Source organism: Ornithorhynchus anatinus, chromosome 1 (genome assembly GCF_004115215.2).
Source record: "Ornithorhynchus anatinus isolate Pmale09 chromosome 1, mOrnAna1.pri.v4, whole genome shotgun sequence".
NCBI classification, from domain to species: domain Eukaryota; kingdom Metazoa; phylum Chordata; class Mammalia; order Monotremata; family Ornithorhynchidae; genus Ornithorhynchus; species Ornithorhynchus anatinus.
The window spans coordinates 51275558-51296213 of record NC_041728.1 but is presented as its reverse complement, the minus strand read 5'-3'; the positions used below and the strand labels follow the sequence as shown (position 1 = coordinate 51296213).

Here is a 20656-nt window from a genome sequence, read left to right as displayed (position 1 = left end):
ATCAGTTCCCATCCAAACGAATTACCTTTCCGTGATTCTGCTCATCCACCCATCACTCAGGAAACACAGCTACTGTTGATGATGATGTTGACTGATAATAAGATAATAGTTCCAAAATCACGATCACCAAATTTTGCAAGGGTACCTACAAGAAAGTGCATTGCCTGCTTCCTGGGATCTCAACACACAGATTTGTTTTGATACTTATTAATGAAACTCTCACTCTTCTATAAACCATATTCTCAATCGCTTTTGCCAGAAACCTCTATCCTGGGGGAGTGCTTGCATTTTCTCCTAGAAAAACAGCAGAGGACCCATTACCTCCAGTTTTTCCTACCATCACCAGAGCCCACAGTGGCAACCTTAGGGTGGCAAACTCACTTCCAAGACCAATTTCTCATCATTGGAGATGAAGAGAGAAGACTCGCCAAGATATTCGGCACTGCTTGTGAAGTCTTTTGAATGCTTCTGTCCTTCACTGGGTTCTGTGCTTACCTTGGAAAACTGCAATATTTCCCTTGCTTTTCTGATATCACTTCTTCCAGCTGTTTTTCTAGAATGGTAATAAAGCCAAAGTCAGTTAAAGATTACACATTCAGCTCTGACACCGAGAGGGGTTCCAGAAATTCATTCCCTGGAAGTCTTTAAGAACAGGATTGGCACTTCTCTTGGAAATTCTTTAAGTGGAGTTGGCATTAGATAGGGGGATGGATTAGATGACCTCTGAGAGGAAGTGGTTCCCTTTTCTTTCTTATTCATTCATTAATTCAATTCAATTTATTGAGTGCTTAGGGTGTTCAGGGCACTGTACTAAGTGCTTAGGAGAAGACAACAATAACCAGATGCATTCCCTGCCCGTAAAGAGCTTACAGTCTAGAAGGGGGCACTTAAAGGTCTATGCATCATCCAAGGCCCAAGGCCTGGAAGTCATAGACAGTCTGCAGTATGCTCCATGTTTGCTATAGTCTAAAATTTCTTACCTTCTAGGTAAAATTCTAAGTGTTGACTTGCTTTTGTAAAACCTCATAAGGTTTGGGATGCTCCCAGATTGGAACTTCTCTTCTGGTCTCCAAGAGCACCCTAAATCTGTTTATAAGTTTTATCCAAGGGGCAAAATGTGAAAAGAGCAGCTTAGCTGGGGTGATAATGATAATCATGATAATAATAATATTAACAGCAACATAGCCTAGTGGAAAGAGCAAAGGTCTGGGAGCCGGAAGATCTGGGTTCCATCCCAGCTCTGCCAAATGCTATGTGACCTTGGGCTAGTTACTTAACTTCTCTGTGCCTCAGTTCCTGTTCTCCCTCCTATTAAGACTGTGAGCCTCAAGCAGGACAAGGAACTGTGTCCAATCTAATTCATTTGTAACTACTTAGAATGGTGTTTGATACAGGGTAAGTCTGTTGACAAATATCATTTTAATAATAACAACAATAATAATATTTGTTAACTGGGGAACTATCAAGTTCTTCAGGTTGTACATAATCCCTGTTCCACATGGGGCTCACAGTTTAATTAGGAGGGAGAATAGGTATTTAATCCCAATTTTATAGATGAAGACACTGAGGAACAGAGAAGTTAAGTGACTTTCCCAAGGTCACCCAGGAAGCAAGTGGCAGATGTGGGATTAGAACCCAGGTTTCCTGACTTCCAGGCCTGTGTTCTTTCCACTAAACTGTGCTGCTTCTCTAAAGGGTGGCAGAACACTTGAATGCTTCTTAAGGTACCCAGAACTAGGCTGGGGATGTAAATCTTTTAACAGCAATCACCGGAATCTTGGTCTACCACATGACATGAGCAGAATTTAAGTGGGATTTCTACTTCAATTCTTCTGCTGAGGTTTCCAGAAAGGTGATTTTATCTGGATTGCAGGAGGAACTCTGAGATGCAATGAGAGATATTATTTCACAGTTCCCTTCCCTCAATTCTTTAGGCAGATGTCTACCCCATGAAGGCTTAGCACAACTTGGGAAGTAGCCTACAATGGGCATGGGAGATTAAGTACAAATCTTGACAGCCAGAAAGCACTCATCATCTCTAGTCTTTCAGAAAAAAAATGGGGTTTCCTTTCTCCCCAAATCCAATTTGATGATATTTTAACAGGAAGGTGGTTCTGTTTATCCAGTGATTTTGATGGTATTATCATTCAGGACAAATAGACCAATCCTAAAATGAGGTTACAGACCCTCTGTGTCTTCTTGTCTGGGGCTAAAATAACTTTTTTTAACATAAGAAGAAGAAGACAATAATCAGCTGGATGGGAATGATGTATTTTTACAACCTCCCAAAAGTACAATTTTCTTGCCGTTTATGGTCAGTGGTGAGCTACTAGACCTTCGTTGCTAAGAGACATTAACGATTACTGTGATCAAGGATAGTTGAGGGCCAGGACCTTGTTTAATCTGTTCACACAGTGATGGTTTTTGGTGTTATGAACAGAGAATAACTTAGAGGGGGGATCAGCTGTCTTAGTAGAATTCAACTAAAACTCAATGGGGTGGGCCTGCAGCCTTTATGCTATTAGTAGGAATTATGTCTTCTTAAGGATTCTTCCTGATGAAAGATTAGCCTCTCCATAACCTCATAATTCATGCCCAGTGATTACTTGGATGACAAATGTATAAAATACCCACAGGGTCCCCTGGCCCACCTTCCTCCTGCATCATAAGACTGATCCTTTCAATTCTCTAGCTTCTCGTCTAAGCTCATTTTTCAGATAGTCTTAAATCTATACACATGGCAAGTGGGACCATGGAAATTACTTTAGGCATCAGAAAAGTTTGTTGCTTCAGGGCTAGGCATTATGGAGTTTGTTGTTCAAAAATATCTTTTTTGGGGAGAAAATGACAAGAATTGTTTTACTAGTGGTGATGGAGAATAAATAGGCAAACTTTCTTTGATCATGCCAGGAACCAATCATCTTGAGTGAGACATTGAAATAGCCTCTTTCCTACATTAGATTTCATAGCCCAGTAACCCACACAAATATCTAACATAACTGATTGAAAAGCTTGCAAATGGTTAACTCTGAAAACCCAGGAATCAGGTACATCTCCAGACCAACGCTGCTTTAAACTGCTGAGAAAAATGCCACATTAGCATTCCTCTGCTCCACTGCATTTTGACACTTATTTTCTTCTAGTTGAGGGTGGAAGGAGAGCTAGGGCCCAAGACGACCACACCATCCATCTCTATCAATAGGATTTATTGTGTGTCTATGCTCCATAATTTCACTTAATTAAGCATTTGTAAGAGTTAGTAGTCTCAATCCCTGCCCTCAAGGAGTTTACAATTCATCTAAATAAGAAGTGAGATCAGAAAACAACAAGATGGGGTAATGATTCTTCTAGCATCTGGCCAGAAGCATGAGTTTTTTGTTGTTGTTGTTTCCTTGCATGTCAAACCTTGTAAGAGTTTCAATTGCAATTAAAATTGGACAATAATGAAGGGAAACCCATAGAAGGAAACCACATTGTGGACTGTTTGACTTAAAAAAAAAAGAAGTCCCCATCATGAATAAAAGTTGTTTAATAAATGATGACCACTATTATGGGGCAGTAATTGAAGCACTATAATTGAAATGCAAAGTCCTTCATTGCTCTATTATAAAAAGATACTGGCAGCAAAGATAATTCCTGCCATTTAGAAACTGCAGGGCTGAGGAAATACACAGAGGCCACACCTCTGATTTATGACCAGCAATCAGTGCATAGCCTACACTTTTCCAAAACTTTATGACAACTGCAAGAGGATATAGGTAATACCCTGCAATCAGAATAGCATACCCGCTTCTGGTGGGAGCTGCAAGGTGGACCGGTTTATCATCACTACCTCAGCAAATGATTGACAAGATGCCAAAATTCCAAAATTCTTGCCAAAATTCCTTTCACTATCTTGTCACACAGTAAGTTGTGTCTGTTATTTAAAGTGATTTCTAAATAGGAAAGAGAGTATTCCACTCTCAGCTGTGAGGGAAGAGTAAAATGTTAATGTGTGCTAATGAACTGGCCTCTCACCTTGGACTGACAGGTTCTTACCGAAGGAACAAGCAAAAGTAGCCTTAATGCTTTCCTACTAGATCAAACGCCATGCTTTGGCATCCAGAAACCCTCAAATATAAAACCCATACTAAAGGATTACTTCAAGGGCAGACCAGACTGAGAGCAAGATGGTCATTAGCCAAAATGGGGATCTTGTACCAGCATGGCTTAATGGCAAGAGCACAGGCTTGGGAGTCAGAGGTCATGGGTTCTAATCCCAGTTCTGCACTTGTCTGCTGTGTGACCTTGGGCAAGCCACTTAACTTCTCTGTGCCTTAGTTACCGCATCTGTAAAATGGGGATTAAGACTGTGAGCCCAACGTGGGACAATTTGATTACCTTGTGTTTACCCCAGCACTTAGAACAGTATTTGGCACACAATAAGCCCTTAACAAATACCATTATTATTATTATTATTACTAAAAACACTTGTTGTTTGTGTCTCACTCACCTAAGGCAGGAGCTAAGGCTCCACTTCTGGATAGGACAAGCACTTCTTCCTCATGGGAGTCAATCTGCCTAGTTTCCCAGGTGGAAGTCAAAACATTACCACTCAGGTGGGAACTTTGTCAAACCAAAGCTCATGCATCCAGGGCTTTTCGACCTCATTCTGTTCATGTTCCTGGAAGGGGTATGTCTCATGCCTTCCCACGTCACCACTGTTCTTCTCAGCTGTTCTCTTCTCAACATTTCTGACCACCCCAAAACATGTATGAGGACATGCTCACAATCACCTTTATCTTGTTCTTAGCCACACTCAGTGATGTTCTTCGATCACCTATTCGAGTGGCTTGTGCTACCCGTGTCACAGTGGGCTCTTAGATCATTGAATTAATGTATCATTGAATTCACATATGATGTCACCTCGTATTTCGGCTTGTTTTTCAAGCCCCTAGCATGGTGTTTCATTCACAGCAGCTGCTCAGTAAATACAGTGGATGATTTTGGCTGAAAGAGCTAGTTACTAAGAAACCCCTGAGTAGTATTCAACTAAATCCTACTGGGTTCAATCCAGGTAGACTTTACGCCATTAATAGAAATTTTATTTTCAGAAGAACTCTTCCTCCCTTAAGATTAAGCTCTCAACAAGCAACATTGCAGACAATTTGAAAAATGTTGGGCCCATTTGGCAGACTTTGGGTAAAATTTAATTTGCTGAATTAAATTGAATTCCTTTAAGGAAATGGCAGCAGGCAGTTTCATTTTGAAAGAGCTCGGGTTGGAAGGGTCTGTAACTCCTAAAGTTTCTTTCCCAGGAAGTTGTAAAAGGGGCACAGCAACCTATTCAACAATATAGGTTTTTGTAAAGCCCAATAAGAACCAAAATATTTTTCATCTCTACAAAGATCCAAAGGGAAAAATGGAGGGAGGGCATTTGAGATTCTCTTTCAATGCCCTGGGTTAGTGCACAGTGCCCTGGCAATGAAATATATTCACAACAGATTAATCCTATTTCAACATCCAGCTTTGTATATTATTTCTTCTGTTCCCTCATACATGATGCTGAAGGTCTCTGAGGTCATTAGGTTATTTCTCCCACGCTTGTTATTCAGGCCATGATTAATGTATTTTCTATTTGGATCCTCTCCCCAACTGTCCAAAGCAAGTCCTTAGATCATTGTATTTAAATAACATGAGGATTTATTCAGTTTCTAGCTCTAATCAAGACACAGTCATTATCTTTGCATCAGGTCAAAACCCTGGTAGAAATGAGATGGGGCTACGTGAGCACTAAAAAAGATAATGTCAAACTGTTCTTCATAATTATAGAAATAGTCTTCACGCTTCTGCTTAAAAGCTTGGTAGTGAATTTTGTTTTCTTATCAAAAACCCCTTTTGTCCAATATGTGCACATGTGCACATAGTAAGTGCTTAACAAATACCATTAAAAAAAACTATTAAAACGCCTAGACAGTAGAGTCAGCTGGTAATCTGAAAAACGACAAAAGCTCAGCATTGAGTCCAACAAGCAAACAAACAAACAAACAAACAATCTCTCCCACCCCTTAGCATACAAAATAAAACAGATTTTTCCCAGGGACAACTGTCCATGGAATTGCTGGTTGATCCGATTTAGACCCTAACATGCTGTAACAGCGCCCTTTCAAGGAAGAGGTCGTGTTACATTCTATAACAGGCTTGGCTATCCTTGACAAATACAATCATTCGGTAGTCCCAAAAGGTGAGTAGAGGTTCTTTGTCCACGTGGGGACAATCTGGAGAAGTAGAGAAACCAGGGCTAACAAAAAAGAAAAAGGCAGCAGTCTCGGAGTCAAAATTAGTGCAATAGATATCTGACTTGGTGAAAAGGAATTGAATTTCTTGTGCTGCATTCATGAGTCTGCTTTGAAAACCCATCTTAGGTTTAAAGAATAAAGATCTCCCCTGAAGGCAGCAGAGGTCTGAGGTTGGAGTAATTGTCTATTTTACTTGACCCACGTCCTTCAGCTGTTTGCTGTCCTCAGGAAATGAAAGAAGGACCAAGAAGATGACCACAGAGATCCAAGAAGACACAGAAGTGGTAAAAAGCAAGAGAGTTGAAACAGCAGGCCAGGAAGCTACACTGGGAGACTCCTAGGCTGTCTTCTCCGATGCCAACATCCCCTGTGCTCTCTGTTTCCAACCACATTCCTGTCCTTCTTCTCTACCTGTCCACACTCGTCTCTGCCAGCCTGTTATTCATTATCGCCAAGGCCCCCACCCCTTCCGAGAATCCATTGTGCCTGGACATCGTACTGATTTGCCTGGGGCAGCCGTTGGCCGTTTCAGAAAGCTGCTTTTGCATGATGGCCAGCGAGACCTTGTTGGAGGCCAAGAAGTCCTTCATGGAGATCATCTCCCCGGACAGCCGACGCCCATCGGTATCACTCTCCATCACGCCGTCGGTCTCGATGGAGATATTCCGTCGGTTCCGGATGCTGCCCGGCATGACCGCGTTCCTCCTCGACCGGAAGACTTTCCTTTGGCATCTCTGGCAGCACCGGCACTCCATTTTCTTGAGGATCCAGTTTACGGACTGTTTGATGATGATGGAGATCACATTGAACAAGGAGTAGATGCAGCAAACTCCCATGAGGATGAAGACAAAGTTGCCAAATCGATAGAGTCCCTGGCTTTCATACTGGGCGTTCTGGCTACTGACGAGGTCCCCAAAGCCAATGGTGCTGAAGGCCACGAAGCAGAAATAAAGTGAATCGAAATAACTCCATCCTTCGATGGGGGTGTACATCGCAGAGGCACAGCAGGAGATGAGAAGAGATGCCAAACACAGGATCAGCATGACATAATACACGGAGGGCTTCCACCCTGCCAAGCTGTCCACCTCAGAGTTGCCAGAGCCCCGCCTGCTGTCATGGGGAAGGGTCCCCTTTCTCCTAAGCTGCTTCTCATGGCAGCTCTTCATGATGTAGGCGATGACTGTAATCAAGCGCTCAAGGAAGAGGTTGAAGAACAAAATGGTGCCGGCACAGCCAATGAGGCCATAAAATATCAGAAAAATTTTACCTCCCACTGTTGCTGGGGTGGTCATGCCAAATCCTACAGGAGACAAAATGGGAGGAAAGAGAAGTTAAAATAAACCCAGGTCCTTTGTGGCCTAGTGAAAGAACATGGGCTTGGGACTCAGAGGACATGGGTTCTAATCCTAGGTCGCCACTTGTCTGCTGTGTGACCTTGGGCAAGCCACTCAATTTATCTGTGCTGAGAACAGGCTGCTCTCAGGTACAAGCACAGGTACAGGCTGTGCTGTACCTCATCTGCCAAATGGGGATTAAGACTGTGAGCCCCACGTGGGATAACCTGGTTACCTTGTATCTACCGCAGTGCTTAGAACAATGCTTGGCACATAGTAAGTGCTTAACAAATACCATAATTATTATTATTAGTAGTAGTAGAAAGAGGACAGGCCTGGGAGTTAGAGGACCTGGGTTCTAGTCTTGGCTCTGCCAACTACTTGCACAGAGACCTCGGGCAAGTCATTTAACTTCTTTGTGCCTCACTTTCCTCAACTGTTCTTCCTCCTACTTAAGACTCTGAGCCCTAAGTGGGATGGGGACTGGGTCAGACCTAATGAACATATATCTACCCCAGCACTTAGAACAGTGTTTGACACACAGTAGGCACTTAACAAACACCATAAAAATAAAGTAAAAATAAGCCTTGGCCTTCCTGAGTACAGGATGTCAGATTCAACATCTTCAAAGGGAGCAAAAGTAACTAAAATAGCTTAGCCTAATTTTGGGTGCTGTATACATTACAAAAATCCCTACCTCACCCTAAAATAAGGCCATGTTTCAGCACTCAGTAGTTTCAGATTGTAGGGACAAGTCTAGGCTGCTTTCCCAAATACAAGGAAAAAGGCTTCAACAGGGGCACTGGTAAATGAGCTGAAAACCTATGGAAGAAACATTTGAATGGCTGAGTAGTCTTCCTTAAGGTTTAATCTGCTTTTTTTTTTTTGCTGGGTTCTGGACTGTGCATCCCAGCCTTAAAACAGCATCTCACTACTGGCAAACCCCAGATTACAGTCACACTAAGATGCACACATTCTAGAAATATAGTTGTAATAGCTTGCTATCTTTCCCAACGTTACATAACATATTCAAAGTGCCAAAGCACTGAAATAGTTACTGTCTCTCCACCAACACCAAAGATATGGGGAATAAAAAGCACTGCATCAATTTTAAAGAAATCAGATGAATTCCTAAAAACGTCTCCTGAACATGTCTACCAACTCTGTTGTATTGAACTCTTCCAATGACTTAGTACAGTGCTTTGTCTACAGATAATGCTCAATAAATACCATTGATTGACTGTGAAAGGAATATATCGGCATGAAGAGGTGGTCAGAAGTGCTCAGAAGGAGCTGGTATGTCACAGGATAATTTATGAAAACAGAAAGGCTGGTTTGTGTTCTTTTTAATGTATTTGTATTGTAATGTATTTATTATAATTATTATTAGTAGTAGTAAAAAAGAATAATAATGGTATTTGTTAAGCCCTTACTATGCACCAGGCACTGTACTAAATGCTGAGGTAGATACAAGCAAATTAAGTTGGAAACAGTCCCTGTCCCTTGGGGGGGCAATCCCCACTTTACAGATGAGGTAACTAAGGCACAGAGAAATAAAGTGACTTGCCCAAGGTCACACAGCAGACAAGTGGCACAGCCAGGATTAGAACCCATGAACATCTGACTCCCAGGCCTGTGCTCTATCCACTATGCCATGCTGCTTCTCATGATAATATTGGTATTTGTTAAATGCTTACTTTGTGCCAGGCACTGCACTAAGTGCTGGGATGGAAACAAGCAAATTGGGTTGTGCAGAGTCCCTCACCCATGTGGGGTTCACAGTCTCAATCCCCATTTTACAGATGACATAATTGAGGCATAGAGAATTGAAGTGACTTGTCCAAGGTCACAGAGCAGACAAGTGGCAGAGCTGGGATTAGAACCCATTACCTTCTGACTCCCAGGCCCATGCTCTATCCACTACGCCATGCTGCTTCATGGCAGCAGATGCCAGGCACTGTAGCAAGTGCTGGGGTAGACACAAGTTTAATCAGGTTGAATACAGTCCCTATACTAAATAGTTACAGATAGGTAACTGTGGCACAGAGAAGTTAAGTGACTTGTTTGGGGTGACAGAGCACACAAGGGGCAGAGTGGGGATTAAAACCCAAGTCCTTTGACGCCCAGGCCCAGGTTCTTTCCGCTAAGCCATGCTGCTTCTCGATCTAAACTGGAGAAATGCTTTACTCAGGTTAAAAGTTCACTGCCACAGTCTACAGAACAAGATGTTACTTTTGCAGCCTCCTGCAAAAGATCCACTTTTACACTACAGGTCCTCATTTAGTTAATATTGTGAGGTTTTTCTTTGAATTACTTAGCAAGGATTAAACAATAATTTAGGGATGCTTAATATAACAGTACCTGACACACAAAGGAATTCCATATAATTTTCCCAGATGCTTTGGAATTTGGATCCCAATTTATAACCTGATAGTATATAGGAAAACACATGCTCTGATAGATCTGATCAAGAGACATACATGTTTCCAAGGAATACATTACAGCTGAATTGAGGAGTACTCCTGAACTGCGACAGGTTTCAAAATTTTCTCCCTTTCTCTGGATTCTGCTACTCAATATAATAGTAATAATAATAATGTTATTTGTTAAGCGCTTAACTATGTGCCAGGCACTGTACTAAGTGCTGGGGTGGACACAAGAAGATTGGGTTGGACACAGTCCCTGACACACGTGGGGCTCACAGTTTCAATCCCCATTTTACAGATGAGGGAGCTGATACCCAGAGAAGTGAAGTGACTTGCCCAAGGTCACAAAGCAGACAAGTGGCAGAGCCGGAATTAGAAACCATCGCCCCTGCCCTCCTCCCTTCCTTAACTTCTATTTTTAACCACTCAATCTCCAAGGGCTCCTTCCCCTCTGCCTTCAAACATGCCCACGTCTCCCCCATCCTAAAAAAACCCGCTCTTGACCCCACTTCCCCCTCCAGTTATCGTCCTATCTCCCTACTACCCTTCCTTTCCAAAATCTTAGAACGAGTCGTCTACAATCGATGCCTAGAATTCCTTAACTCCCATTCTCTCCTAGACCCCCTCCAATCTGGCTTCCGTCCCCTCCACTCTACTGAGACTGCTCTCTCTAAGGTCACCCATGACCTCCTTCTTGCCAAATCCAATGGCTCCTACTCCATTCTGATCCTCCTTGACCTCTCTGCTGCCTTTGACACTGTCGACCATCCCCTCCTCCTCCATACCTTATCTCACCTTGGCTTCACGGACTCTGTCCTCTCCTGGTTCTCCTCTTACCTCTCTGGCCGATCATTCTCGGTCTCCTACGCTGGAGCCTCCTCCCCCTCCCATCCTTTAACTGTTGGAGTTCCTCAAGGGTCAGTTCTTGGCCCTCTTCTGTTCTCCATTTACACTCACTCCCTCGGTGAACTCATCCCCTCTCACGGCTTTGACTACCATCTCTACGCAGATGACACGCAGATCTACATCTCCGCCCCTGTCCTCTCCCCCTCCCTTCAGGCTCGCATCTCCTCCTGCCTCCGGGACGTCTCCACCTGGATGTCGGCCCGCCACCTAAAACTCAACATGAGCAAGACTGAGCTCCTCATCTTCCCTCCCAAGCCCGGTCCGCTCCCAGACTTCTCCATCACCGTGGATGGGACGACCATCCTTCCCGTCCCGCAGGCCCGCAATCTCGGTGTCATCCTTGACTCGTCCCTCTCGTTCACCCCACACATCCTATCCGTTACTAAGACCTGCCAGTTTCACCTCTACAATATCGCCAAGATCCGCCCTTTCCTCTCCACCCAAACGGCTACCTTACTATTACGGGTTCTCGTTATATCCCGGCTAGACTACTGTGTCAGCCTTCTCTCTGACCTCCCTTCCTCCTCTCTCGCCCCGCTCCAGTCTATTCTTCACTCCACTGCCCGGCTCATCTTCCTGCAGAAACGATCTGGGCATGTCACTCCCCTTCTTAAACAACTCCAGTGGTTGCCTATCGACCTCCGCTCCAAACAAAAACTCCTCACTCTAGGCTTCAAGGCTCTCCATCACCTTGCCCCTTCCTACCTCTCCTCCCTTCTCTCTTTCTACCGCCCACCCCGCACGCTCCGCTCCTCTGCCGCCCACCCCCTCGCCGTCCCTCGGTCTCGCCTATCCCGCCGTCGACCCCTGGGTCACGTCCTCCCGCGGTCCTGGAACGCCCTCCCTCCTCACCTCCGCCAAACTGATTCTCTTTCCCTCTTCAAAACCTTACTTAAAAATCACCTCCTCCAAGAGGCCTTCCCAGACTGAGCTCCTCTTCCCCCTCTACTCCCTCTGCCATCCCCCCTTTACCTCTCCGCAGCTAAAGCCTCATTTTCCCCTTTTCCCTCTGCTCCTCCACCTCTCCCTTCCCATCCCCACAGCACTGTACTCGTCCGCTCAACTGTATATATTTTCATTACCCTATTTATTTTGTTAATGAATTGTACATCGCCTTGATTCTATTTAGTTGCCATTGTTTTTACAAGATGTTCTTCCCCTTGACGCTGTTTAGTGCCATTGTTCTTGTCTGTCCGTCTCCCCCGATTAGACTGTAAGCCCGTCAAACGGCAGGGACTGTCTCTATCTGTTGCCGACTTGTTCATCTCAAGCGCTTAGTACAGTGCTCTGCACATAGTAAGCGCTCAATAAATACTATTGAATGAATGAATGAACCCATGACCTTCTGACTCCCTGGCCTGTGCTCTAACCACTACACCATGCTGCAACATGGAACCAATCATCAAAACCCCAGGCTAAACTGTGTTATGTGTTTCCAGTTTGCACTTCATGTTTTTCTGGGCTAACACTACTGCCAGATATAGAGATCCTCAACATCAGCTGTCTCTACATATGTCTGAATGAGCAGGTTACAATTTTTCTATCAATTTGGACAAGATGGTGACTATAGGAACTGAGAAATCATGCTTTGAGTAAATAAATTAAGAAGCATAATGAGTCACTAATTAGTTTTTCAATTAAATTAAATTTTTCTTCCCAGAGAAATCAAACTCACTATTGAACGAACACACACACACACACATATATACCCTCTAACTTTAGTACAGAAAATGAAGCATATGTAACCTTTAAACCAAAGTGCAGAAAATACACTTTAAACTGTTTTAAGACACTTCTGAAGCACTATGTGCCAGGCACCGTACTAAGCATAGGGGTAGACCTTAGACAATCAGATTGGATGTGGTTCCTGCCCGACATGGGACTCAATGTCTACGTAGGTGAGAGTAGGATTTAATCTCCATTTTACAGATGAGTTAATTGAGGCACAGAGAAGTTAAATGAATTTGCCCATGGTCACCCAGCAGGCAAATGGCAGCATCACTGACTCCCGGGCTTATGCTCGTGCCACTACGTTCTCTGCTTCCCACACTGCTTAACTGTTCAGCGATGTCAAGGTGAGACATTTAATGAAGAAGGAAAATAGAGTTGAGACTGAGAAAACAACTTTCTGACATTCAACAGAACAGTCATCTCTTATTTGGGAGGTTTTATTTGCAAAGTGAAGCTTTGTTCTGCTTTTGCCACTAGTGGTGACTCTTGTTCATGTGTCAGTTTCAGCACAGCATTCAGAATATGCTGCACACTTTAATTTCCCTCTGTCAACCCCTTAAATTCTCACACCTTAGCCTGAGGGTGGTCCAAAAGGCCAAGACAAAATGATTAATAGGAAACAATACCCTGGACATCTTACTGATTTTTCTAGTGAGCTCATGCAAGTTCAGCTACAACTAAATGGAGATAAAAACCAAGAAATATGAAAATAATCTTCATAATAGTAACATCTGCCCTCTTTCATTCTCCCAAGAGCTTACATGCCACACTCACTCTCAGAACCTCCCTATCACACCCCATCCTGATGGATTTTTGCAGAGAAAAGGAAATAGGTGGGTTGTGACCTGCTGTGGTGGAGCCCAGCTTAGGCTAGCAATAGCCCCTTACTTCCTCCCTCTGCCCTTTACATCCTTTCCTCACACTCTGTTTTCATTACTTAGTCTGAGCTCACAGAGTTAACTGTTACCACTTCTCTCTCCCTGATCTTGACTTTTTAGTCACTAGAAAGAATCCCAGAATTATTAGAGGATCACTCTAATAATAGAAAACAACCTTCTCAACAGCTACTTAGCCACCCCTCTGGGTGCATAAATACCCTCTGTTCGGGGAAAGGATGGGCGTCCAGAGTGAAGAGCCTCTTGGGGTGTTGGTGATTTGCCCCACTCCCATGGGGAGTGTCTGCCGCAGCTCCTTCTGACTCCTAGGGGTCTAGGCAGGCATGCTATTGATGCCTGTCTACTTATTTTGTTTTGATGTCTATTTCCCTTATTCTAGACTGTGAGCCTGTTGATGAGTAGGGATTGTCTCTGTTGCGGAATTGTACTTTCCAAGCGCTTAGTATAGTGTTCTGCACACAGTAAGCGCTCAAAAAATACAATTGAATGAACTAATGGCTGGAGCTCTCCAAAACCTCCCAAGGTTCCAGAAACCAATATGAGACTGGAAACAGGCAAAGAGATGAACAGGGGACCTGGGGTTGCTCATCATGACCCTTAGCATCCCCAACCCCTGCCACATACAAACACAAAGCAATAGATCCTCCTACCATAAGATTAAGAGAGGTTTGGATAACTCTAGTTGTGACTGGAAGAGGAGGAAAGCTGGGTTGGGCTGGGCAGGTTTTTGAGGTGGGCTTTGAAGTTATATTTATAAGACTGAGACTGGTATAATATTGAAATGACCTGTGAAAACCTTTTTTAATACAAATCTGTAACTCTGGGGTCACTTAGTAGATGCCAAAGTATTCGTATATAGAAAGTGCTCTTTCATTTTTTAAATGATGCAAATGTTCATGCCAGTGACATTTAAAAGACCAATATGCGATTAAGACACCCTGCTAGACTATCTGCACTATAGGTGTATCCCTGTTGTATTAAAGGGTTTGTCCCATTTAGGGGTCTGTCTCAGTTTTCTAGCTTGGCCCTTGGCATTAATGCAATATAGTGGCTAACGAGGTGTGGATCTGACAGCTTTGGTGAGTCCTGGTTTGGGGCACCTTTTCTAGCGTCTCCTCAATTCACAAAAGGCTACTCAAATACCCAGGGAGTCCTCAAGTGTCACTACTGTCTCAATGGCAGTAAATATGGCATTTGATTCTGAAGTGTGAATGCTTTTTTTTTTCTATCATAGTAGCATTTACTGAATGTCCATGGTGTTCAGAACACTGAATTAGGTGCTTGGGATTACAACATAAGCAAAAGATAGAGTTCTTATTCTTAAATTATTTACAATCCAATGGAGATATGTGGTCTCAAATTGACATATACAATAGGTAAGAGAGTATGAGTTTAGACTATAGAAAATAACTGTACTTGAGGCATTTAAGTGCTTACTATGTGCTAAGTGCTGGGGTAGATACAAGATAATCAGGTTGGACTCAATCTCTGTCTCACATGGGACTCACAGTCCAAGTAGGAGGGAGAATAAGTATTCAATCCCCATTTTACAGATGAGGAAACTGAGACCACAAGAAGTTAAGTGACTTCTCCAGTGTCACACCCCAGGCAAGTGACAGATCCGGAACTCAAACCCATTATCTTCTGACTCTTAGGCTCATGCTCTCACCACTAAGCTATGCTGCTTCTCATTTGGATGACAATCTGAATGACCCAAATGCTTCTCGGTAGTTCCACCTGAACAATATGTAGACTCACAAGATCATACTCTAATTGGGCTGGAAAGGACCTAAGACAGTCTTCTAGTTCACGACCTAGATTCCAGGTTGGCCTGCACCTGAAACCCGTCAGACAAACAGTGAGCCATCCATGGACCTCCAGATGTCTTCAGCAAGTGCTTAATAAACACTATTACTACTCCTTTATTGTTGCCTGGGAAAGTGGATAAGGGGAGGGTGTTCTCGCTCCTTTTGCTACCTTTAAAAACTAGAGCAGGGGCTCTTGAGGTTTCAAGGGGTGGAGGAATCCTTACAGTGCTTATGGTCCCATACTTGGAATCTGTTGCTCCTAGGACTGTTGGAAACAGATCTTTTAGAGCTAGGCTGCAGCCTCAGAAAGGATTAGGGCAACCGAGATCCTGATTCCACTTCCATCTGGTTGGGGGTCATCACCTTCTAGATAATGACAGGCTAAAGCAACGCTGCCTGTATTTATTTCAGCTTTTCAATCCTTGCCCCCAGCACTTCACTGGGCAGACCCACCACAAACTCTCATGGGGTTATTATCCAGGCTAAAGAACTTATTTGTGCCATTTATTTTTCCTCAAGGCAATTTTCCCTACAGCTTCCTCCTAAATCCTGGGCACTTTTCACCATGAAAAGGTTTTCCAGGACAGGCTGTTCAGTTCCACCATCATGTCCCTGGAAGTTCTAGTTCCACAAACAAGTATGCTGTTTCATTTCCCCAGATACACCGGTAATGAAAGCTCGGGAGAATTCTTCCACGGCCAGCATGTTCCAGCACCTTTTCTAACAGAAATGGTTCTAGTACACTCTGTCCCATTGCCTCGCTTTCTCCATTTTACACTTTTCAGCCCAGAAAGATTCTCACCATTTCTGACAACCAACCATTATATAACTCAGCTGTCACTAAAAGGGGAGGATAAAGGACAGCGTTGATGTTTTGTTTTGTTGTCTGTCTCCCCCCTTTAGACTGTGAGCCTGTTGTTGGGCAGGGATTGTCTCTGTTTCCAAATTGTACATTTCAAACACTTAATACAGTGCTCTGTACACAGTGAGTGCTCAATAAATATGAATGAATGAATGAATGAATGAAGGCATGACAGATGGTGCTGGCTGAGAAGGCGGGGGGACATGTGCTCTCAATAGTCCCTTTTTGCATCTGGAGAACATCAGCTAGATTAAGTGAATTACCTAAAATTATAAAACAGGATTGTTTTTTAAATCCTTGAGAAAACAGACTTTGGCATCTCTCTGCCTGGCATTCGATCAATACATCAGTGAATTTATTGAGCACTTCCTGGGCACAGAACACTGCACTAAGTGCTTGGGGAAAGTACAATACAACAAATTTAGTAGATGTGATCCCTGCCCACAAGGAGCTTACCATCTGCAGGAGGTGATAGATATTTAAATCAATTAGGGACAAGGGAAAAAAGTAGGATTTAAGAAAATTTTCCTAGGTATCATAAGGTTGGGGTGAGAATCAAAGTGCTTAAAGGCTATACAGCCCCATGATTCCCAGCTGGTTCTGTCACCACCCATCACCAAAAGCATCCTGTAGACCTTCTTTCCCCATAAACACCACCCCGAATCTAGCTGAGCTTCCTCAGCACCATTACAAGAGTTTTGGAGTGGAGTGTAAGCATTCAAAAAAAGGGCTGCGAATTCTAGTGCCCAGGTGGATGAGAACAGGTAGGGGAGGAGGGCAATACCTGTATACATGATCCCTCCTTATGGATAAAACTGAAGCCATCGGGAGTGATCTCCCTAAAGTCTCCCCTGTTCCTCTCCAGTCCATCCTATCTCCAGTCTCTTCTTTGAATCTCCCATCTTTCCCAGCAGTATCTCAAGAGGAGATCTCCCTCTACCTCTCAAAATCTACGCCACCCCTGCGCCATACCTCCGATCCCATCCCTTCACACTTTATCAAAACAGTTGACCCTCTCATTCTTCCCTCCTTGACCACCATCTTCAACTGTTCACTCTCCAATTGCTTCTTCCCCACTGCTCTCAAACATGCTCATGTATCCCCATCCTAAAAAAAAATCTTCCCTTGACTCCACGGCTCCCTCCAGTTACCACCCCTTCTACTTCCTGCCACTGTGGACAGGGAGTGTGTCTGTTTATTGTTATTTTGAACTCTCCCATGCACTTAGTACAGTGATCTGCACACAGTAAAGTGGCCAATAAATATTGAAAGAATGAATTTCTCTTCTAGTTCCTTGGGCGAGTTGATTTACTGCCTCATTTCAGTGTGACTTAGTGGAAAGAGCACAGGCTTGGGAGTCAGAGGATGTGGGTTCTAATCCTGGCGTCACCACTGATCAGCTGTGTGACTTTCGGCAAGTCACTTGACTTCTCTGTGTCTCAGTTACCTCATCTGCCAAATGGGGATTAAGATTGTGAGCCCCACGTGGGACAACCTGATTACCTTGTACCTACCCCAGCGCTTAGAACAGTGCTCAGCACACAGTAAGGGCTTAACAAATGCCATCATCATCAATTCTCTCCTAGACACCCTCCAATCTGGATTCCACCCCTAACACTCCACAGAAACTTCCCTCGCTAAAGTCACCAATGAACTCCTTCGTGCCAAATGCAACAGCCTCTACTCAATCCTAATCCTCCTTGACTTCTCAGTTACATTGACACTACAGACCAACTCCTTCTCCTGAAAATATTATCCAGCCTTGGCTTCACTAAGACTGGCATCTCCAGGCTCTCCTCTTATCTCTCTGGCCCCTCATTCTTAATCTCTTTTGCAGCCTTCTCCTCTGTCTTCCACCTTCCAACTACGGGAGTCCCTCAAAGCTCAGTTCTAGGTTCCCTTTTATTCTCTTTCTCCCTTGGAGAACTCATTCACTCCTATGGCTGTATTTACCGCCTCCACATGGATGATTTTCAAATCAACTCTTGAGGACAGACCAGTAGAGAAATGACACTCCACCTGCTTTCACAAAAGTGATTCATTCTGATATCTCTTGAGCTAAGCCTACCTCCCTCTTTGGCTTTGCAGATCTTGGGGCAACCTCCCTCTCTTTTATTGAGGGATACTATGAAAAGTTTTAAATCCAAATTAGAAATGAACACACCAAAGAACTAAGTGAGAATAGGATAGACATTCAACTGACTAAAGATATGTTCAGCTGAGTAAATTGCTAAATGAAACCTGTTTTGTTCTGTTTTGTTGTCAGTCTCCACCGTTTAGACTGTGAGCCTGTTGTTGGGCAGGGATTGTCGCCATCTGTTGCCGAATTGTACATTCCAAGCGCTTAGTACAGTGCTCTGCACACAGTAAGCGCTCAATAAATACAATTGAATGAATATCGTTGTGGGGACTCCCGAGAGTCAGAAGTTCTTGGTAGCTACCACACGTCCAGTCCCAAGGCACCCTTGGTTTGCCCATCTTGTTTTCAATGTAAAACTTTCAGTTTACAAACACGTTGGGTGAAGTGAGGAAAGGACTACTTACAACTACTGAAAAGCAACATGACCTAGTGGAAAGAGCAAGGACCTTGGCATCAGAGGAACTGGGTTCTACTCCTGGCTCTTCCATTTGTCTGCTGTGTGATCTTGGGCAAATCACTTAACTTCTCTGTGCCTCAGTTATCTCATCTGTAAAATGGAGATTAAGACTGGGAGTCCTATGTGGCACTGGGACTATATCCTACCTGATTATCTTGTATTTACCCAGTGCTTATTACAGTGCCTGGCACATAGTAAGTGCTTAACAAATACCTTTTAAAAAATCTCCCTAGCCCTGATCTCTCTCTTCCTTTGCAGTCTCACATTTCTTCCTGCTTTAGGGTATTGCTACTTGGATATTCTGCTGACACCTCAATCTTAACATGTCCAAACTGAACTCCTCATCTTTCCACCAAATTCTATCTTTCCCTTGACTCTCCCATTAGTGTATACAGCACCACCATCCTCCATATCTCATAGGATTGTAATCTTAACATTGTCACCATCTCTCTCATTCAACCCATGCATTCCATCTGTCGCCAAATTCTATTGGTTCTACCTTCACGACATCACTAAAATCTGCCCTTTTCTCTCCATCCAAATTATTACGCTAATCCAAATACTTAACTTATCCCACCTTCACTACTACTTCACTACTACTTCACTACTACTTCACTACTGTGGAGAAGCAGCGTGGTTCAGTGGAAAGAGCATGGGCTTTGGAGTCAGGGCTCATGAGTTCGAATCCCAGCTCTGCCACTTGTCGGCTGTGTGACTGTGGGCAAGTCACTTAACTTCTCTGTGCCTCAGTTCCCTCATCTCTAAAATGGGGATTAAGACTGTGAGCCCCACGTGGGACAACCTGATTCCCCTATGTCTACCCCAGCGCTTAGAACAGTGCTCGGCACATAGTAAGCGCTTAACAAATACCAACATTATTATTAACATTATTACTACATCAGCCTCCTCACTATCTTTACTGACTCCTGTCTCTTTCCCATTCCAGTCCAAACTTCATTTTTCTGCCCAGATAACTTTTCTAAAAACACTTAGTGTCCATGCTTTGCCATTTCTCAAAAACCTCCAGTGGTTGCTCATCCACCTCTGCATCAAACAGAAATTCCTTATCATTGGCTTTAAAGAACTCAAAAAATATGATTGAATGAATTGAAAGCTCTCCCGCTCCTAAATTCCTCACTCATTTCTTACTACAACACAGCACACTCACTTTGCTTCTCTAATGCCAACCTACTCAATGTACCTTGATCTCATCTATCTTGCTGTCAACCCCTCGCCCACATCCTGCCTCTGGCATGGAACTCCCGCTCCCTTGATATCTGTCAGACCATCATTCTCCCCAACTTCAAAATCCTACTAAAATCATATCTCCAAAATGCCTTCCTCAACTAAGTCCTCATTTCCCCTACTGCCTCTGCATGACCCTTGCACTTAGATTTGCATCCCATAATCACTTGATATTCACCCCAGAGCACTTATGTGCATATCCATAATTTATTTTAATGACTGTCTCTCCCCCTCTTGACTTACAGCTTCTTATGGTCAGGGAACATATCTACCAACTCTTTTGAACTCTATTCTCATGAAAGTGTTTAGTACAGTGCTCTGCACACAGTAAGCTCTTGAACTTACTCTTGAAGCTCTTGAGAAGCAGAGTGGCTCACTGGAAAGAGCACGGGCTTTGGAGTCAGAGGTCATGGGTTCGAACCCCGGCTCTGCCACTTGCCAGCTGTGTGACTTTGGGCAAGTCACTTAACTTCTCGGTGCCTCAGTTCCTTCATCTGTAAAATGGGGATTAAGACTGTGAGCCCCACGTGGGACAACCTGATTCCCCTGTGTCTACCCCAGCGCTTAGAACAG

General features: G+C 43.7%; 1 protein-coding gene across 1 annotated transcript in view; it reads right to left on the bottom strand.

Annotated features, from left to right (window-relative positions):
• Positions 1-5067: 5067 nt before the first annotated feature.
• The window catches only part of KCNK13 (potassium two pore domain channel subfamily K member 13), a 100220-nt gene continuing 84631 nt past the window's right edge, over positions 5068-20656 (bottom strand). Inside the window, exon 2 of the mRNA XM_029062178.2 lies at positions 5068-7578. Coding sequence (XP_028918011.1) covers positions 6686-7578 — 893 coding nt within the window. The 3' untranslated portion in view covers positions 5068-6685. The remainder of the gene's footprint in view (positions 7579-20656) is intronic.